General features: G+C 34.9%; 2 protein-coding genes across 5 annotated transcripts in view; one reads left to right on the top strand and one right to left on the bottom strand.

The window, feature by feature from the left end:
- The window catches only part of mRNA-cap (RNA guanylyltransferase and 5'-phosphatase mRNA capping enzyme), a 91,992-nt gene extending 83,252 nt beyond the window's left edge, over positions 1-8,740 (top strand). For 2 of the 3 annotated variants that reach the window (XM_035354944.2, XM_035354945.2), the window contains 4 exons: positions 798-898; positions 5,468-5,534; positions 5,670-5,793; positions 7,493-8,740. In XM_035354944.2, the coding sequence (XP_035210835.2) occupies positions 798-898; positions 5,468-5,534; positions 5,670-5,793; positions 7,493-7,584 (384 nt within the window). In that variant the 3' untranslated portion in view covers positions 7,585-8,740. Of the gene's footprint in view, positions 1-797; positions 899-2,652; positions 2,982-5,467; positions 5,535-5,669; positions 5,794-7,492 lie in introns of those variants that run through there. The other variant, XM_035354946.2, reaches the window with a different exon arrangement.
- Positions 1-19,962, bottom strand: part of LOC146996031 (uncharacterized) — a 114,561-nt gene that overhangs the window by 26,103 nt on the left and 68,496 nt on the right. The gene's annotated exons all lie outside the window — the stretch shown is intronic.

The following is a 19,962-nucleotide window of genomic DNA, read 5'->3' as shown; positions in this document are numbered from 1 at the left end:
TTATAGAATTAAAGAAGAACATATTAGCAAAAAATGAAGCAAATTAAATAGCTTACATTGAAAGAAATGTTTAATAAAACAAACTAAATATTAAGCTTCTCTCTCTCTCTTTCCTTTTTTTTTTTTTTTTTTTTTTTTTTGTAAATTTTGAATGTTTTAAAATCATAAATTACTATTGGTGTTTTTAATTTTATAATTTCTACATCCGTCCTTACCAGATTTAAACTGATCATGTAATATTCAGAAAAATTCCAAATCGAAGTCCAGTTGTGTGGGAAACTCAGATTTTGCACTATACAGTGTTATTAGTGTATCATAATGCAATCCTCATATCCAGTGCATAAACAGAAGTCCCCTTTAATCAGTTGGCTAATCAATTTTAATGTAGATATAAAAATATTTGAATTTTACTATTTAGTTGATCCAAATATTATTGCATCTTGATATTTAGCATCAGAAATTAAAAAAGTTTTCTTCTTTAATTTATAATTTTTGTTTTGACAATCATAGAATGATGTAGAAATGAATGGTATTTATACTTTAAGAAAATTTGTTTTTAAATATTATCTGTTTACTAATTTCTTAAACAGAATTTTTTTTTATTATGTAAGCATAAATTTCTTTTTTTACATAGCATGTATATAGAAATAAAACTAGCATGAATCTTCTTCCCTTTCACAGTGATTGAATAGAAACTTGTTTAATATTCCATGCTTTGAATATTTGAGTTACTTGATTTTGGCATTTTGTTTTGCTTATTATGTGGCATTTTTTATATCTGTATATTCGTTTTTCAGCCTTATATTTGTGGACGTTGCAAAGATGTACTTAAGTGGAAACCAGCTAACTTAAACTCAGTGGATTTTAAACTTGTGATACAGCAAGAAAGAGGTGAAGGGTAAGTTATTTTATGTACAGTTAGTTGCTTAGTGCAGTGTACAAAATATATTGCATTCCAAGCATAAGCTTGAAGCGTTTTATGAGCTGTATAATTTCTTCAAATACTGTTAACAGGGTTTGTACAGTCCTTAAGAGTCCTTAAAAGTCCTTAGAATTTTTGGTCCTTAAAAGTCTTTAATTTTGGCCAAACTCAGCAGAAGGTCCTTAATTTTAATCATCTGAAATTTCCGTCTATTTTTATGACTGCCATTTTGAGTGTGAATTAGCATTTTGGAGGAACATTTTGGGCGATTAACTGAAATATATGGTTATTTTTTGAATGGGTTCATGGGTTATAATTTGTTTCTATTTCAAATATCAATCGTCAGGTCTCTCTCTAAACAAGCAGCAGCGGTGACAACATTCAGTCTTTTGTTATGAATCATGCTGATTGTGATCTTACTTCTCATTTTAACCTATGCCGTTTGACATAAAATGTACCTGCTATTTACTAAACCTCCAGACTGTGCAAGTATGTGACAAAATGAGACAAAAAAATCAACATAAAGCTAACTGTTAGTAAAACGTAAATGTCACTTATCTTCTTTCAAATATGTCCAACTATTATAAGTGTAAAGTATTTAATGCTACTTGATAAATTGCTTAAAGTTTATTTTATTCTCAAACTTATTAATAATTATGCAAATTAATTCATGTTTAGTAATAATGCATATTACTTAGGGATCTATTTTATTTTTAAGATGGTATTACAAAAGTGAAATTCAAGCATAGATAATATTTTTAATTGAATTTATTCAGTTTGCATTTGCTCATAGGTCCTTAATTTTTTTCATTAATGGTCCTTAAAAGTCCTTAGAAGTACTTAATTTCTGTGTGGCAAAATGTGTACGAACCCTGTGTTAAGGAAAATAATCTTCTCCTGCTGAAAAATTGAATATTCCAAAGAGTTTGGGGCAGTATCTTTTAACTAATTGTAGAAAGAAATGAATTTATTCTGTTCATTTAATTTATTTTGTTTTCCATTACTTATGTGTGTCTTGTGTGAAGCAACTACTAATATTTCAAAATTTGTTTAACTTGAGAAATATACTGAAAAATCCATCTAACATTGAGAAAGTTCGTTAAGTGTCTTTAAGCATCAGTTTGATTTTTAAAGGGACAAAGTAGTTTAAAACTGCATGTTGACTAAAAAGTCCTACTTGTTTTTACTTCCCTCATAAAAAAAAAAGAAAAAAAGAAAAAAAAAAAAAAAAAAAGTAAGCAGAATTTATATGATGTAAAGATAAATTTAGTATTTGTTTATCTGTTAAAAAATTTGCTCTGTGTATTTACTGAAGACAGTAAGCGTGTACTTTCAGCCACCATATAATGAGACAATTTTGCAGCATGATTTAGCTGTAACACAATTCAAGAATTGGACAAGGTTCCCGTTTCCCACAATATGGCGTTCCTACCAAACTGTTTCTCTTTAAAGTTGTTTGACCAAGACAAAAGAAATTCCCATCCCTGTTGTTATGAATTTTGATTCAGATAGCTAATTTTAGCAGAATTATAATTAAAATTGTATTTCCCCATGCAATGCTGCACGAGACAAATTTAAGATAAAGCTATGCCAGAAAAATAAAAATACAGGTGCACATGCATTTAACAGTGAATAAATGAATATCTCGGTAGTTTGTATTCAAATTGAATAAATGTATTTGACCACTATGTAAGCTGTAACCATAATTCCATCCTCTTATTGTGTTCCAGAAATCTCGAGAAGTGGAAATTACTAGAAATATATTGTGACCACTTGAAGTCTATAAAAAGCCATGGAGAGAACATCTCAGCTCTGTTTAGTTAGTTGCTTAGTTAATGTTATTGCAATTTGTTTAGTTTTGCATGAGCCAAGATATCGGATTTAGCTTTCTCTTTAGATGTGCCTTGTATTACTTTGTATTTTAAGTTTTTTTTAGTAGTTTGAAGTATAACTACTGATCAAATTGCCTGCTATTGTGAACACTTGTACGAATATCTCTGAGGAAAATTCCAGAGTTCTGATATATTTCTGTTGATGAGAATAAATTTTATTAACTTATTATCATACTTGTGCATTCAATCTATTACAAACCAATACGCACAGAACAGTTTTTGTAGTAGAAGTGAGATTGAGTGCCAGTGCCAAGAGCGATGGAAGAGCAGTTAAGGCAGCTGGTGGGAGCCTTTGCTGCAGTTAGAAAAGAGGTGAAAACTGTTCAAGAGAAGATGGAAGCTTGTCAAGAAATGATTGAAGCAGGTCAAAGATAAATTACCTGCATAATAGAAAAGAAATTTGAGGCTATGGAAGAATAGCCATGGTTGAAAATGAAGTTTGAAAAATTGAAGAAACATTTTCTTCCATCAAAGAACAAATGGAAGGAAGAGGTTTTGCTGTCCAACAACAAATTGATGACACAGTTTCTGCAGCAACCAGAGAACTACTGCCAAAGAACAAATCGATTACGTAGTTTCTTCTGCCAAATAACAAATTGAAGGAAGAGTTTCTGCTATCCAGCAACAAACTGATGACAGGTTTTCTCCACTAGCCAAAGAAATTGATACTTTAAAGAAATTTGTAGCAACAGCAGGGAGCAATTCTAATGGTTTTAAAGTTTTACCCTCTCCTGCTCATCCCTCTCTGAACCTATCCATGTATGATGGGAAGATCTCCTGGCAAGTATAAGTAAGACACAATTTTATATCGTGTCGGATGTGAATGTATGCAATTCCCAAGATAAGGCCTGTCATCTCGCTGCTTCTCTGAGAGCATATGCTGTGGATATTATGCAAATTCTTGCAGAAAACCAAAGACTAGATTTGAAAGTTCCATCCGGTGTGTTGGAGTTTCCCTTTCGCGAAAAGTGCTTAAAAGATTACAGCAGGCTTCAGTTAAAATCCCATCTGCAGGAGCCCATGGAAACACTTTAGGAACTTGTCACAAATGTTGAAAGGCTGTCTCATTTCGGCTTTTCAGAATGCCCAATAGAAACAAGTGAAATCCTGTCCCTGGAATACTTCATCACCGGGATCCTGAAATACAGAAAGCTCTGCAAATGGTGGATGTCAAAGGTTTGAAAAGCATTCTAGTGTGCACCATGAAATTTGAGAAACTCAACAGGCAACTTGCAGGGACCGCTACCCAATCAGAGCTGCTCAAGTTCAAGAACCTGTGGATCAAGTAACTGCTCATCTAGATGATTTAACCAGACAACTGAATGTCTTGAGACTGAATATTAGTGACAAGAAATTGACCCTAAAGTGCTGAAGGCCACATATGAATGAACTGTAGAATAACCTAGGACATGGAAGTTAAAACCGCTCCTAGGAAGAAAGAGGGAAAATAACTGAACAGCTGGAAGGTATTTGGTCACCGCCCTGCATTACCTTCCAGACTGTGTCCAGTGAGAAGATCGACATTGAGGAAAAATTAAGCGTTAACATCATGCTTGGAAGTGCAATCTACTAACACAACAAACATTCAACATAACCTTGTTTGGCGACAATCCAGGCTTTGAAGTCATTTGTGGAAGGTCACCAGCCTTTGACTATGATCGCTTACATTTGATATCCTTGTACTTCACCCATTTTTCATGGCCTGTGATGATTCGCTTCAAGTGACTTCATGTGGCACCCAAACATAAAGCTTTTTTTATAGCCTGCTCTTTTCAAATGATTCCAGACTGTCAGGCGGTTGATGTTCTGTGCCTCTGCTATTTCCTAACATCTTGCAGGCCACTCTTGCCCCACCAGCTGCAAAATTTCATCAACTTTTTCAGTGACTGGTTGACCAGAGTGAGGTGCATCTTTAACATCGAAATTTCTGGAACGGAATCGAGCAAACCACTCCTGGGTCCTTCATTCACTCACAGCATTCTCACTATACACTTCACAAATTTTTTGGCATGTTTTTGCAGTGTTTTTACCCTTTTTATAGTAAAAAAGCATAACGTAGCATATTTCTTAAGCTATTTAACTCATTTTCAAATCAGTATAACGTTTTACACAAGCAACAAATTAGAAAACTATTTGAACAAACAATGGAAGCTGAATATCACCTTTTAAGCACATGTTTGTTTGAGACAATCGGGTGAGTGTTGCTGGATATATATAGACATCAAGCACCATCTAGTGGCAAAAAACCGGTGGAGACTTTTTATATGACCCAATATTATGTGTATCTGTCGTCTCAGTCGTTCTTTCTTTGTTTTATACAAGGTGTTAAGTGGTTTTTTTTTTTTTTTTTTTTTTTTTTTTTTTTTTTTAATATATATATATATATATATATATATATATTATCTATTTAATTGAAACTTTCTTAACATCTGAAATTTTTTAGATGAGGCCAAATTAGGATGCTGTGAAGAGAAAAATGCATTTTATAAGGGAGATCATAAATTAATAAATCCATATCAGTACAAATATCTTTTATAGTTCAAGCTATTTATTTTTTCCTTCTCTGCTCATGATCTGTGGATACAATTTTGTTATTTATTGACTGACTGTATTTATTAGTTTCTTCCTCTGCTTAAATCCCATATTTTTATAGGCTTCTTCCTACTAAAGTTGGTTTACTGTATGTTGGTGGTTACAGTGAACCTTTTGCTAAAATCAAGGTAAGTACTCTTTTAAAATGCTGTTCTCCAAATTTAAGCTTTAAGGTAGCAGGCGCATTTTCATTCTCATAAAAATTATTTTAAGAATGTTTATTGGAAGTGATTTACTAACATTCAAACTAAATTCCATTGCAGGTTACAAAAGCTATAAAAAACTTAGACAAGAAAATTATTGAATGTAAATTTGAAAACAACCAATGGGTGTTCATGAGAGAAAGGACTGATAAATCTTTTCCTAATGCACGTAAAACAGCAATGGGTAAGTTTTTTTTTTTAATGTATAAAATGAGATTTATAAAAATATCTTTTATATATACAGTACAAAGTCTGAAATCCGGACGTCCAGTATCTGGAATGATCTAAAATCCGGACCTCAAAACCACCAGCAACATTTTTCTTGTGCGTAAAGCCTATGATTTGATTATCCCCCCTCTGCGTATAATAAAACATCTGGAGAATCCCGATTTTTAATTTCACTTCAACACTAAATAAAATACCTTGTTATTGAAGAAACAATCATTTTAGCATAAATTTGTACCATCAGTAATTTGGCTATGTTGCTGCATATCTGCTTGGCTCACATCTCAAACCAAAACATTCCACATAGATACATCATTGACGCCAACCTGGCTAATCATTATTTATTATATTTTCCTTTCATCACCGCATGTTTATCAATACATGACAACTTGAGTATATGACACATGTAGCGATGCCTAAACAATTTTTTATGTTAGTAATTGAATAATAAAGTAGTATGGTAACCTTGTATGTTGACATTACACTTGGCAAAGATTACAGATTTAAGTTAAATGTGCTAAAAAATGTTGACAAGGAAAACTTTTTTTTAAATTTCTTTTCATATGATAAAAGTAGAGTTTGTTGATGATACTTGTAGACCCAAAGATTACATTTTGGGCTATTTGAATTAAAAATAACTGATGTTTTATTCTCATGAACCCAGAACTGTGCCAAGGTTCACATGGCAGCACCAGGCTAGAATTTTGGACCCAGGGAGACTGCATCAGGCAGTAAGATATCTAGCACTGGCCCTCGTTAAGTATATGTTGGAATTTATTTATTCAAAACTGTGATAAGCTTTAAGCATGTGCAAGAAATAGACATAAGTATAATAAATAACTAAACTAATACAATTCAGGCTTAATTGTCTCAGTGCGTGATAGAAGCAAGATAAAATTTAATGGAACAACTTGTCGTTAGTCGCCAAGCTCGTGATGCATAGCCAAATATTTGTAGTGAACGTTAGCTAAATTTGATGATGATAGCCATGAATTTTTAAGGTTTTTGGATTTCACAAAATAAAGGTAAAATTTTCCAATTAATGGATTTTGTAAAGAAATGTGGAAAAGCGGTAATAAATGAAGATGATATAAAAGAAGTTTTTCATTATGATGACAATGTTTCTCAATCATCAATCAATTAATGAATTGCGAAATCTGTAGTATGGTTCTAGATCCAGAATATACCGCTACCAATAGTGAAGAAAGTGACAGAAGTTACTAAAAACAAAAAAATTTCGATTGACAAGTTAGTAGGAATCCTCGACACAACAGATACAGGACTTTTTCAGCAATGTAACTGAAGAAGAGATTATGTCTGTCTACAGATTTAAAGAGAAAGTATTAGCACACACACAACAAAAAAAAGAAAAAACCCGAAGCAACTTAAACAACTTACATTGAAAGAAATGTTTAATAAGGTAAATAAATAAATATGAATCTCTTTTTGCCTAATTTTAAATTTTTATGTAGTCAAATTTGCTGTAGGCATACATTTAAATATTTTTTAATTACGTGATCCTATTCCATGTTCTCTTAGTCCTTTAAAAATGCTTTTTCATAAAATCTCTGTGTGTATTTTTGAATTCAATAATATATTATCAAAAGATTTTGCAAAAGCTAATTTCTGATATGTATTTCAATCGTGTTTTGTTTCAGGTGTTTGGGAAAGCATCCGGAATCCTGTTACTACAGAAATGCTTTTTCAACAGATCGATTGTTTTCGGTGGCGTCCTCCAAAAAAGCCATAATCACAAATATCTATACTCATGGTTCTAATTTTCGCCATAAATGTCACCAAATTTTGCCAAAGTGCTAGTGGTGACCCCTTTAACCAGAAAGTACCAACAATTTTTATATAAAGAGAAACACACCAAAATAAAACATAAAATCAAAGCAATAGCCTTGTGTTTGGCATAGATTTTTAGTCAAGACTCTTATCAGTTTCAAAGGCAAACAGGTCCAATCTGTAGAGATCTGCTAATACATTCACAATATTCAGCCATGTATTTTCAAATATATATAAGATATTAGATGAAATTTTATTATTTTTAAATAAAAAGACATGTTGGACATATAGAAGCATTCAGTATAGGAGTGTGTTCTGTGACATTCACAAAGAGAATGATTCAGCTTTATGGTTACTTTTGAAAATAATATTTTTAGTTTTTCATGATGAATTATTTCTTATAATTATGTTTGTAATGTGTATAGTCACTGAGTGAACAACTGTAACTTTTAGTTCAAGGTTCTGCTTCCACAGTCTAAAGCAAAGAGAAATTTTGAACTGTTCACAAAATCAATCATGAGATTGAAAAATCAAAGTATCTCTTTTAGAGATTAGATTGGGAAGTACATGTATATTTGTACATATATGTACATAACATACACAATCATACTATGTAAGTTTCAGTTTAATGCAAATATTGTTACTTTCAAAACATTGTATCAGAATTTTTCTCTCATATTCTCAGCTCTAAAATTTTTATTTATGTTTTTTATTATGTGTAAATAAAATTTTGAGATGTGTGAATATAGTAGAGATATAAAAATCAAATGGAAGATATTAGCAGGTATATATTTTTTCTGGTGTTGCTAATTTAAGCCTATGAATATGATTGTGATTTAGGAAATTTTTAATTTATGCTGATTTTAAAATTTTCCATTATTTATTTTTCATCTTTATTTTGGCCTGTATTCTTTAACATAATTTTATGAAACTAGTGGGAAAATGATTCACATTTTGTTCTTTTAATGTGTTTCAAAAACATATTAAATGTCAGCAACCAGATGCTATTAGCTATGTTCACTTATAGTGGATATTAATTAGTATATACTGAAAAAGATCATTTTTCATGTAAGTTGTTTTTGATCAAGTGTTTTAAATAAAATATATCTTCATATGCCTCTGTCTTTTATTTTGGTATTTTTGATGATTAGTTGTTGTTGAAACTATTTTAAAATTAAAACTAGATACATGATCATGAGTAGCTTTTTTTTTTTTTTTTTTTTTTTTTTTTTTCAAAATGTAATTCTTATGTTTACTCTACACCTTGGAGGCTGATTCCATTAACCCAGTTTTCCCCCAAAGTGTGGTATGTTTACCCCCAGGGGTATGGGAAGAGTTTGGTGGGAATATGCACTGCACCATGCTTAGCTGTGCCTAATTCTACGTTCTTATGAGTCAAGACAGTCTTGTGAGGCATGAGATGGTCTGGTGTGACATGGCGAGAATATACCGCACTTTGTTACAGAGACAACTTACTCTGTTAATAGTTAGTGGTTTCTCTAGGCACCTGTGTATTTTTAGATTTTGTGCGGTTTTTCTTATAAGAAATGATTTGTTATGTGCTTTAGTAAGCCCCACTGATTTTGATTATTTTTATAAAATATAATTGTTATCACTAACGTAGGTTATGGATCGCTGGTTGAAATCTGGAACTACTGCACTGAAAGAAAGTAATGATTATAGTAGCAATCAACTAACAGGAAATAATGAAATTAATGATGAATGAACTTCAATTCTGAAAGAACCTGTTAAGAAAAAAACAAGGAAAACTTGCAAGTACAACAAACAATATTCAGTACAAAGATTTTAAATCAGTCTCGAAAAGTAATGCGGAGTTTGATAGGAGGTGACAATAAAAAAATACTAGAAACTTTGTATCGTGTGTCACTTTTAATTGTCAAATGTAGTGCAACAGAAACCATTGGCGAAATTTTAAACAAGCCTGCAGCCAAGATAATGGTAAAAGTATTGATAGGAATTACAGCAAGACAAACTTTTTACCGTGTTTCTCTCAAAAATAATACAGTTCATCCATGAATCATTGATATGTCTATTAATGTGAAACACATATTATTATCTGATATTTCTCAAAGTCGTTAGTTATTATGCATTGCAAGTCAATGAGTCCACTGATATTGCAAATTTTGAAAATATTATCGCATTTGTTAGATACAAAAAAAATCAAGAAATTCATGACGACTTTGTATTTTTCCAGCCTTTACTAGGTCACACAATAGGAGAAGATATCTTTAATGTTATGAATAAATTTATGCAAGAGAACAAAATTGATTGGAATAGATGTGTTGGAATAAGCACAGATGGTGCAAAAATGTATGGTCGGAATTAATAAAGGACTCATTGCAAGAATTCAAAATGTTGCATCTACGCAGTTACATACACAGAGAGGCATTAGCAACACGTAAAATGCCTATTCATCTCCAGAAAGTTCTGAATGAAAGCGTGAAAATTGTTAACTACATTAAATACTGTAGTTTGAATGCATAACTTTTTTCGTAAATATGTGAAGAAATAGGCAGTAGTCATACCCAGCTTCTGTTTCATACCGATGTTCATTGACATCTCCAGTAAAAATTCTAAATCGATTGTTTGAACTTGGACATGAACTTCAGTGTTTTCTTAATGAGAGATTTCAGTTGAGAAATTGCCTACATGACTGGAAATGACTTTGTGAACTAGCATGCTTAGCAGATATATTCTTTATTTTAAATTGCCTCAACTTATCGTTACAAGGCAAAGAAATTTCATTATTTCATTTTCAAGGAAACAATGCCATCGCAAAATTAAATTTATGGCAAAAGAGAGTTGGTAATGGAGAAGTAGACTCTCCATTACCAACTCCTCTCTTCATGAGTTTATAAGAAGTTCGACTATTAAAACTGATGCTGATATTCTGAAATACATAACACAACATTTGGAGAGTTTACATGTGGTCATGAAAAACTATTTCCCTGGTTTAAACAAAAATATTGAATGGATAAGATGTCCATTTAACATTAACACAACATCCATGCCAGAAGACTTGTCGCATGCGGAAAAAGAAAAATTGTTGTAATTGTCTTCTGACGGATTCTTCAAAAGTAAACATAAGGAGTGTATTTTAACATCATTCTGGTTACACATTGTTGCATTTTTTCTGAAATACATCTTCTCTTTTCCAACATCATATTTATGTGAAGTTGCTTTTTCAGCATTTGTAGACATTAAGACAAAAAAAATGAAACAGACTATTGGATGTGGAACTGCATCTCGGATTAAAATTAACAACTAGGGAACCAAATATGACAATCTCTAATCTCATCACAAACAGTTTCATCTTTCTCATTAATCCAAATAAATGTTATTTATACACTGGTTATCATAAATTAAGGAGAAATCACTATTACTGAAAAAGTTACATGTAGAATTTAATGAAACTTACCCACAATATACAACACATAGTAAGGTATCAAATAACATAAAAAGAAATTACCAGACAAATATGGTAGTATAGAAATTAGCACATGTATAAAATGAACAAATCGAAGGTGTCAGTTTGCTATAGGAAAAGTACCTTCAATATGGTATATGATCGCCTCTAGAAGCAATGCAGCGATGTGTGATGCTTTTAATTATGCGGTCTATCAGTTCCATAGGAAGCGAGAAACATTGCTCTTGCAAAGCAGTTGCTAGCGCGGCAAGGGTATAAGGGGGCAGCTTGAGAGCTGCTAAACGTCTCCATAAAGCATTCCAAACGTGCTCGATAGGATTCAAGTCTGGGGATCGAGCTGGCCACTCCACGTGCATAATTGTTTCCTGTTGAAGATAATCATATATGATGCGAGCGATGTGTGGCCTTGCATTGTCGTCCTGTAACAGAAGCAATACAGCACATTCAGCGATGTGTGAGGCTTTCAATTATGCGGTCTATCAGTTCCATAGGAAGCGAGAGCCATTGCTCTTGCAAAGTTGCAAGCGGGACAAGGGTTTGAGGAGGCGGATTGAGAGCAGCTAGACATCTCCCTAAAGCATCCCAAACGTGCTCGATAGGATTCAAGTCCGGAGATTGAGCTGGCCACTACATGCGCATAATTGTTTCCTGTTGAAGATAATATCTATGATGCGAGCCCTTGTGTAGCCGTCCTGTAACAGGAAAGCATCCCCTATAGCCCCTGCATATGGGCGCACATAAACATCAAGGATGCCATCTCTATAAATCTGAGCATTCACGGTTCCCCTTGGAAAAACATGGAGGTCTGTGCTTCCACCCAAAGAGATGCCACCCGAAACACATACACTGAACCTTCCATATGCATCTCTTTCACGGATGATAATGGGTTCTGTGTTCTCTCCATATCAAATAATGCCTACTATCGCTTTCTATACTAAACCTGGACTCATCCGTAAAGAGAACCGCCATCCATTGATCAGGCGTCCAGTGGACGTGTTGTCGTGACCACTGAAAACGGTCCCTCCTATGGCGTGACGTGAGTGGCACACAAATGGCTGGTCGCCTCACATACAGACCACCTTCGTGAAGACTTCTACGCACAGTTGACATTGACACGAGCCTTCCAGTGGCTGCAGCAAGGAAGGATCTAAGAAGAGTCGGAGTAGCGGTTCTTTTCCTGTGTGCACATAATGTCAAATATCGGTCATCGGCACTCTTCGTAGCAGTTGGCCGTCTTTGGCTGAACCTCCTAGATGCTGAATCTGTGGTTTGAAATTGCCTCCAAAGTCTATGAACCACAGAAGGACTCACATTTAGCCATCTGGCCACTTCTGTTTGACTTTGTCCTGCCTCTGGTCTCCCAATGGCTCTCCATCGCAGTTCTGCACGCAAATGATGCCTGGAGGTCACTGTTATGAATTGGCTACCTCAGATTTCTGATGTCACTGTCACAATGAAATATGTGGGTTTGCTCTCAAACATGGATTTTTATGCTCCTCGCAGATGACGTATTCCGAAAGGAGCGCCACTAATTTGCATATTGCAGTTTTACTCAGGTACTCTTACTTGGCAGCATATTCAAATTGTACACAGTTTGGCTTATTTTTTAGGGAGTTATCGCTATTTTTGTGATGTTTCCTTAATTTATGATAACCAGTGTAATATAACTTTTATTTATATTTTATTATGAATAATTTTAATTCTCTTTTCTTATTATTTTGCGTGTGTCACAAAAAAGAAAAAAATATATTTTGATTGTTATTAAAATATATCCTTTTTTTAAGGGGTGCACATATGTCAAAAGTTTGGGAAACACTGCATTAGCCTTTTATTCTGTTGATGCAGTGAAACGTTTCCCTCCTGTTTTAGGTATTTTGTCAGAGAAAGTGATCTCCACAGAGAATATGGTTATCGTTGGTGCTTAATGGCACAATTTAGTAATATCTTTGGAAATACAAGTCACTTTCAAAGGTGCTCAAGTTAGGAAGATGGTTACTATCAAAGGTTTCTTTCTAACTAAACTAGAATAATTGCCTTATATATATAATTTTTTTTTTTTTTTTCATAAAGGTTTGATAAATAAGCATTTTTGAGTGTGTATACACTTTTTTTTTTTTTCATATGATGCCTATTTTAAGATGTCAAGTATATACCTTAGTTAGTTATAAGGTCAGGTATGTACATTAGGCTGATATTTCAAGTGCTACTACTACTATAATTATTTTTATAAAACATTTATATAGTATGTATACACATTACATATGTAAGTATATGGCATGTTTACTCTCATTTTCCACCGTTTTCCTAGTAATTTTACTGCTTGAAAACCAAGAGGGGATGGGGAATATGCTTTTTTATACTATTTCTAAAGAGACCTTAAATGTTAAACACACTACATTATAAATATACAGTAATAGCACCTATAAAGATACATTAATATTATACTTGTTGTGTATAGACAGGCTCATAATAAACTAAATGCATACCGGCCCAATGATAGGTTAATACAATTCATTTAATCAATAGAAACACTTCAGAGTTCCGAAATTTTCCACAGAAGTTCTCATACAGGTGCTTACAGTATCACAAAGTACAATCAGTAGTTACACTTTTAACTACTAAGAATGTCAAACACAGCGCAATACAAATCTAAAGAGAAAGCTCATTCGGAACTAACAGCTTGCAACAACAATAACTTAGCAACTGAGAGCAGATGCTCTCTCTTCGACCTTATATAGTTTCCAATCGGGCGTCGAGATATTTCTAATACTTTCTGCTTCACAAAATTTCTGGAGAGTAATGTGATGGTCGAATTATAGTTGTAACTAATATAATAATCAATTACTTTTATTCAATAGCAATACCTCTTACGGTCATACAGGGACCGAACTAAAACTGATTTTGATTATCGTATCGGGTCTTAATCTTCTCCGTCGCCAAGTTGACTCGGTCTCGTGCATCAGTTCGAATTGTGCCTGGAAACCTTTGGTGTACTCCTCAGGCGATGAAGACGCATCTGGAGAGCAACCAAATAAGATCACAAACCAAAACCAAGGTTATGACTGAAGAGCATCTGGGATGGGGAATAACCGATAGTCTTGTGGCAGCTCTGCGATAAGCTAGTACAAACAGACGCAACTTCTTATCCCAGTCCTGGTTTCTGGAAACCACCAACTAGAGGTTATTAACCTTTTCATGACCAGCGTCGCATATGCGCGACGCAACGATTCCACTCTTACAAGCCCAGCGTCGCGTACACGCGAAGAGCTCCGACCAATCTCTTCAGCCCAGTGCCACGTATACGTAACTTGAAAACGGATCGACATTTTTGAATTTTTAAATGGCAGTAGATGGTGCTAAACGGTAACGGTTTTCACATCGGCTAAGTCACCTGGATTTTAAGCTTCGTGTACGAGCATCAGTTTCTGGGTCTGTTCGTCTGATTTTGATAGATTTATTGGTGTAAAGAAACTGGGAATCACAGCTCTTTAAGTTAAATGAACACCTGCGCGTTTGTTTATTTCGTTAGAAATTCCTTTTCTTTTTCCTCTTCATTTTAATTCTTTTCGTTTTTTGTTATTAGAATGTAAGGAAATGCATCCAGCTGAATGTTTTCCTTTTTTTTTTTTTTTTTTTTTTTTTTTTTTTTTTTTGTTAGGAAAAGAGGGAAAACGCATCTAGCTGACTATAGCGGGTGTAACGTCGCCGAACTTCCATGATGGAAAAACTCAGACCAGTTGTCATATTTTATATTTATTTTAAAACTTAACATAGACTTTCTTGGTTAATTAAAAAGTAACTTTACAGCATTATTATTATTATTATTATTATTTTAGAGCAGGTTTCTCGATGCGTGATGCATCTTATTTGTTCGGCGAAAGAAGCAGTCGTTGTCCTGTGTGTCGATTCTCGTTTTGAATTATTCCACTCACAGCAGAATTATTAAATGGGAATTTAATTACCTACAGTTAATTATTAATTCTGAAGTCAAACAACAAAATTCAGCGTTATATTTTCAAATTTTCACAGGACTAGTTTCGATGGTTTTACCGAACCACTATCGTCAGCTGCAAAAGCGGAAATGAACGAAATAGGATATAATGATCAGATAACATAAGGAAGCCTGGACAGAAAATAAGCTAGTGGCGCCATCTGTTGGTGAAACCAGAACTAAAACATAATTTCTTTAAAGGCCGAAGGCAAAGATGGATTGGAATTAGGATCGTTAACTAGAACAGAAAGATTTTTTTTGAATGTGAAATGCCTCTAGAAAATCCAGTTCTCCAATGGAAGATGTTTTTTGAATAATTTTGGCAGCAGAAAAATTGAAAATGTGATTTTCGGACCAACAATGTTGAGCAACAGAAGACTTCTGTGTTTCCTTTTTTCTAACATATGCCTCATGTTCTCTGACGCGAAATTTTAAGGCTCTCTTAGTTTGGCCAATGTAAATTAAACCACACTGGAAAGGAATCCTATAAATACCCCAGGAATTCATATCCGGAATGGGGTCCTTGAGTATAGAAGTCGGAATTTTATTGATGGGAGAATAAACAACCCGAAAGTTAAATTTCTGCAAAATATGTGCAACTTTATAGCTAATTGATGGAAAGAAGGGAACGACAACAGAATTTTTATAATCTCCTAAAATAAGAGTGTGGCTTTTAGTGTGTTGAGATGAGAATTTTTTAACTGCTTGATTAATAATGTTGGGTGAAAAGCCCCTGTCAACAGCTTTTGCTTTTAAATAATTTAGTTCTTCATCAAGGGATAGTTTGGAGGAGCAAACTTGAAGAGCACGGAAAACATAGGAATAAAATGAAGCTAACTTTTGTTTAGTCGGATGACATGATTTAAAGTGTGGTGGAAAGCAAACCGATGAAGGTTTACAGTAAACCGTAGTACTGAAGTTGAGCCTTAGTTAATTATTGCTTAATTTTCTTTCACATTTCATATATGTAATTTTGTTTTCATGTGTATAGTATTTGTTTTCATCTTATAGTTATAATTTTAGTGTTTCGCGTTTTTCATTTATTTCTATTAATGTGATATTCTTTATATAAATAAATAATAATAATTAATATTAAGTACGTAACTTCAAAAATTGAGGTCATTATATTAGAATGTTGATTTTATATGAATTTGTTTTTAGAAGTATGCTTAACTGCTCATAATGCATGGCCGGCTGCGACGTTCCATTTCCGGGGGTTCGGTCCCGTGGCTGAGCTTTGTTCTCCGCGCGCTGGTCCTCAAGGGGTTAAGGAGGGTTCTATTAAACCACTCTACCAAGATGTCTGACTGTCTGACTGGGATGTAAATGTGTCGTTATGGATTTGTCAATACTGAGTAGCCTGCAGTGTCCTTTAATTACAGCCAAAGCAAAATTTCTTCCATGATTTTAATAACTGAAGAGGCACTCAGAACCTGGAAACCAGAAAATCCAGTGCTGTATCATTACCTCTAACTACTGTGACAGCCAGGAATAGGATAGGCTTCAAGTCACTTGGTGAAGTAATCAGTGACAACGAGGATATATTTGTTGACATCAGCAGTATGGCAGAAGTCCCAGGATGCCAAAGGCGCTCCTACATTGTAATGTTGCAGCTTCATTTTGCTGCGTTTCTTTCGTCCTTTCCGATCCACACAACCATCGAAAAATTGGCACCAGTTTTGCATGTCTTCCCTTGCATTACTCCAATAGAAGCGCTCTCGGACTTTATGTAACGTCTTCATTATTACGAAATGGCTTCCTGTTGGAATGCTGTGTATTTCTTTAACTACGTCCGGGATCTTGAAAGTATCACTTACCATCGGAATGTCTTTCCATCATATAATTTAAATATCCCATACAAGACGCGTTTCGAATGTGAAGTCACTCTCGGAGAGCCCAATATTGTTTTGTCGTAGGACTTTAGATCGAAATGTCCTCCCGATTCCTGTTTGAAGATTCCATTAAATCAATTGTTGGTTGAATGTCGTCGTCTTCCAATTGGTTTTTAATGACTTCTTCATTACTCGGTGGGCCTCAATCAGCCGATATTATAGTTATAACTTATCGTGGGATGGGACCGGATTCAGCAACTCGTATTTCTCTTCGATCCTGGAACAATATTTTCAGATTTCTGACTAAGATCTTCTAGACAGGGCGTCGGCATTTCCATGGGATGATGATTCCTTCCGATAACGGATAGTTGTGTCATATTCCTGGAGGCTTTGTGTCCACAGGGCTATTTGGCCTTCGAGGTTCTTGAATTTTAATATCCAGGGAAACAATGTATGATCTGTGCGGAACAGGAATTTTCTGCCGTAGAGATAATGATGGAAATGCTCTGTGGCTTTAACTATGCGAGCAACTCTTTCTTGTTACACAGTAATTTCTCTCCGGTTTAGATAGACACTTACTCCAGTAGGCCACGACTCGTTCTTGACAGTTTATTTCTTGGATCAAAAGAGCACCGACACTCTCATTGCTCGCATACGTGTCGAGAATTAATGGTTTGTCGAGCTGAGGATACATCAGGATTGGAGCAGGTGTTAAAGTTTCGTTTATGTTGAATCCATTCTCACATTCTTTTGTCCACAAGATTTTTGCTTCCTCTCTCTAAGTTTGTGAAGGGGTCTTTTTATGGAAGAGAAGTCCTCTACATATCTCCTATGGAAGATACAAAGCCCCAGGAACCTTCTCATTTTATGTGCATTTTCGGAGCTTTTTTCTGATTTGTACGCACACTTTCGGCAGGGATGACAAGGCTAAGATAAGTCCCTTCTGGTCTGAGTAGTTTACATTTAGCGAAGCTCAATTTTAGATTGACTTCTTTCAGTTTCTGAAACACCTCTCTAAGATTTTCTAGATTTTCTAAACTTTTCCCAATGGATGATGATGTCATGCACGTATATTAAGCAGGCTTCGTAAGATAGACCTCGAAACAGTTTCTATGAGGCGTACTAATGTTTTCGGTGCATTACATAGTCCAAACGGCATCCTCTTGAACTGTCAAAGTCTTTGTCCTAGAAAAGGCTGTCTTTTCTCATCATCAGGATCTGCCAGTATCCACTCTTTACTCTATAAGGTGCTTCTCCCACTTTCCTAGAGTGCCTTCGTGGTGTAGTGGTTCTGAACGCTGGGCCGGTATTCCAGAGGTCCTTGGTTCGATTCCCGGCAAAAGCGGTTGCTATTTTTCATCTTTCCTGCTTCCAAAAATGTACCTAATGTCTCTATAGCGGCATCCAACTAAAAGGGTGTTGGATGAGGATTCTCCACACCAAGGATTTGGCGACTGGGACCCTTAAAAAGCCTAGTCGTCCTTTAAAAGGGGAGTATATAAAGTATTTCTCAAACTTTCCTAGCGTGCCTTCGTGGTGTAGTGGTTCTGCTCGCTGGGTCGGTATTCCAAAGGTCCTTGGTTCGATTCCCGGCGAAGGCGGTTGCTATTTTTCATCTTTCCTGCTTCCAGAAATATACCTAATGTCTCTACAACTCATTATATTAAGCGTTGAAAGCCCCTTGCTTCCATAGAGAATGTTTTCAGTTCTAGGAAAAGAGTAGTTGTCTTTCTTCGTAAGCTCGTTCAATCGGCTATAGTCAACGCATAATCTAGTCGAAACGGCTTTCTTTCTTGCCAGGACGATGCGAGATGCCCGTGGACTTGCTGAAGGCTTCATAACATCACCTTCTTGCATGTTCTTTAGAAGTTTCCCTACATTTTCCTGTTTAGCAATTGTTTAGCGTCTTGGATATTGCTTAATTGATGGATGATCCAGACTATCAATTCTATGTTGTGTCAAACCGGTTCAACTCACTTTGAAGACCAGCAGGAGAAATTTTCTTGAATGACACGTTCAGAAGCATTTCTTTCTCTGTCTCTTAATTGTGCATTCTGCAATAACTCCGATGTAATTCTCTCCGAAGACGGATTCTGGAGGGTTACTATTTTGCTTAATGTTGGCCATGGAGTACATTGTATTTCCTTAGAAAGTCCAATCCGTGTATTCAAGGACCTGTAATCTCTGACACATATGCCTTGTGATAGTAGGTCGCACTTCCAAATTTAACGTTTTAACGTTTCCATATTAACGTTTAATTTTCCTTCAATGTTGATCTTCTCACCGGACACAATCTAGAAAGTAGCGCAGGGCAGCGTCCAGATAACTTTACCTTCAAGATGTTGAGCCAAAACTTTTCGGATGATGGTAAGGTTGACTCCTGTATTGATCGTCATATTGTAGGAAACTCCATTGATATGTCCCATGATGAGGAGTCCATTTACTGCCGCCACTTCTTGCAGAAAATGGAAGCACATTAAACCGAGGCTTTTCATTATCTGGCAAGCACCGCCTCTCGAGATAACCGTTAACTCTGCAATTATCATCCAATAAGCAGCGAAGATAATAAAGATTTCCATTCTAAGTCTCATGAATTTTTTCAGACATGTGTATAAGTGTTAGAATGATATTCAGCCAACAGCATTAAGCAGGCGCATAATTTAGCTCTGTTGGTGCATCGAAGATGAAATATAAGTCACTTTCTCCTTTCCAGTCTCTAGTCATAATCTGTTGGATGAGAAAGTGACCATCGCACTAGCTAATTTAATTCCATTCGCTGAATCCCTTAGTAAAGTAGGCGATCTGAACACTCCATGTTGACTCAAATTATTATATCTTATTATTGAGGAATGTAGAGAATTGAAACGTTATGTTCTATTCACTTGGTTTTCCATGTTCAGAATGTCTGTTATGATGGTCGTATGAAATGTCGTCGCCTGGTATGATGTCAGAACGTCGGAATGTTGTCTGTTGTGATGGTTTTGTATGGAAGCATATTGTTGAGCTTATCATTTAAAGGCCTTCTTAGACATAAATACATTCCCACTTATAATATAATGTAAGGTAATT

The sequence above is a fragment of the Stegodyphus dumicola genome, chromosome 8 (assembly GCF_044657685.1).
Source record: "Stegodyphus dumicola isolate Sdum_Otavi_A_Nest chromosome 8, ASM4465768v1".
Lineage (NCBI taxonomy): Eukaryota > Metazoa > Arthropoda > Arachnida > Araneae > Eresidae > Stegodyphus > Stegodyphus dumicola.
The sequence above is the reverse complement of the archived record's forward strand: the minus strand, read 5'-3'. Positions and strand labels throughout refer to the sequence as shown.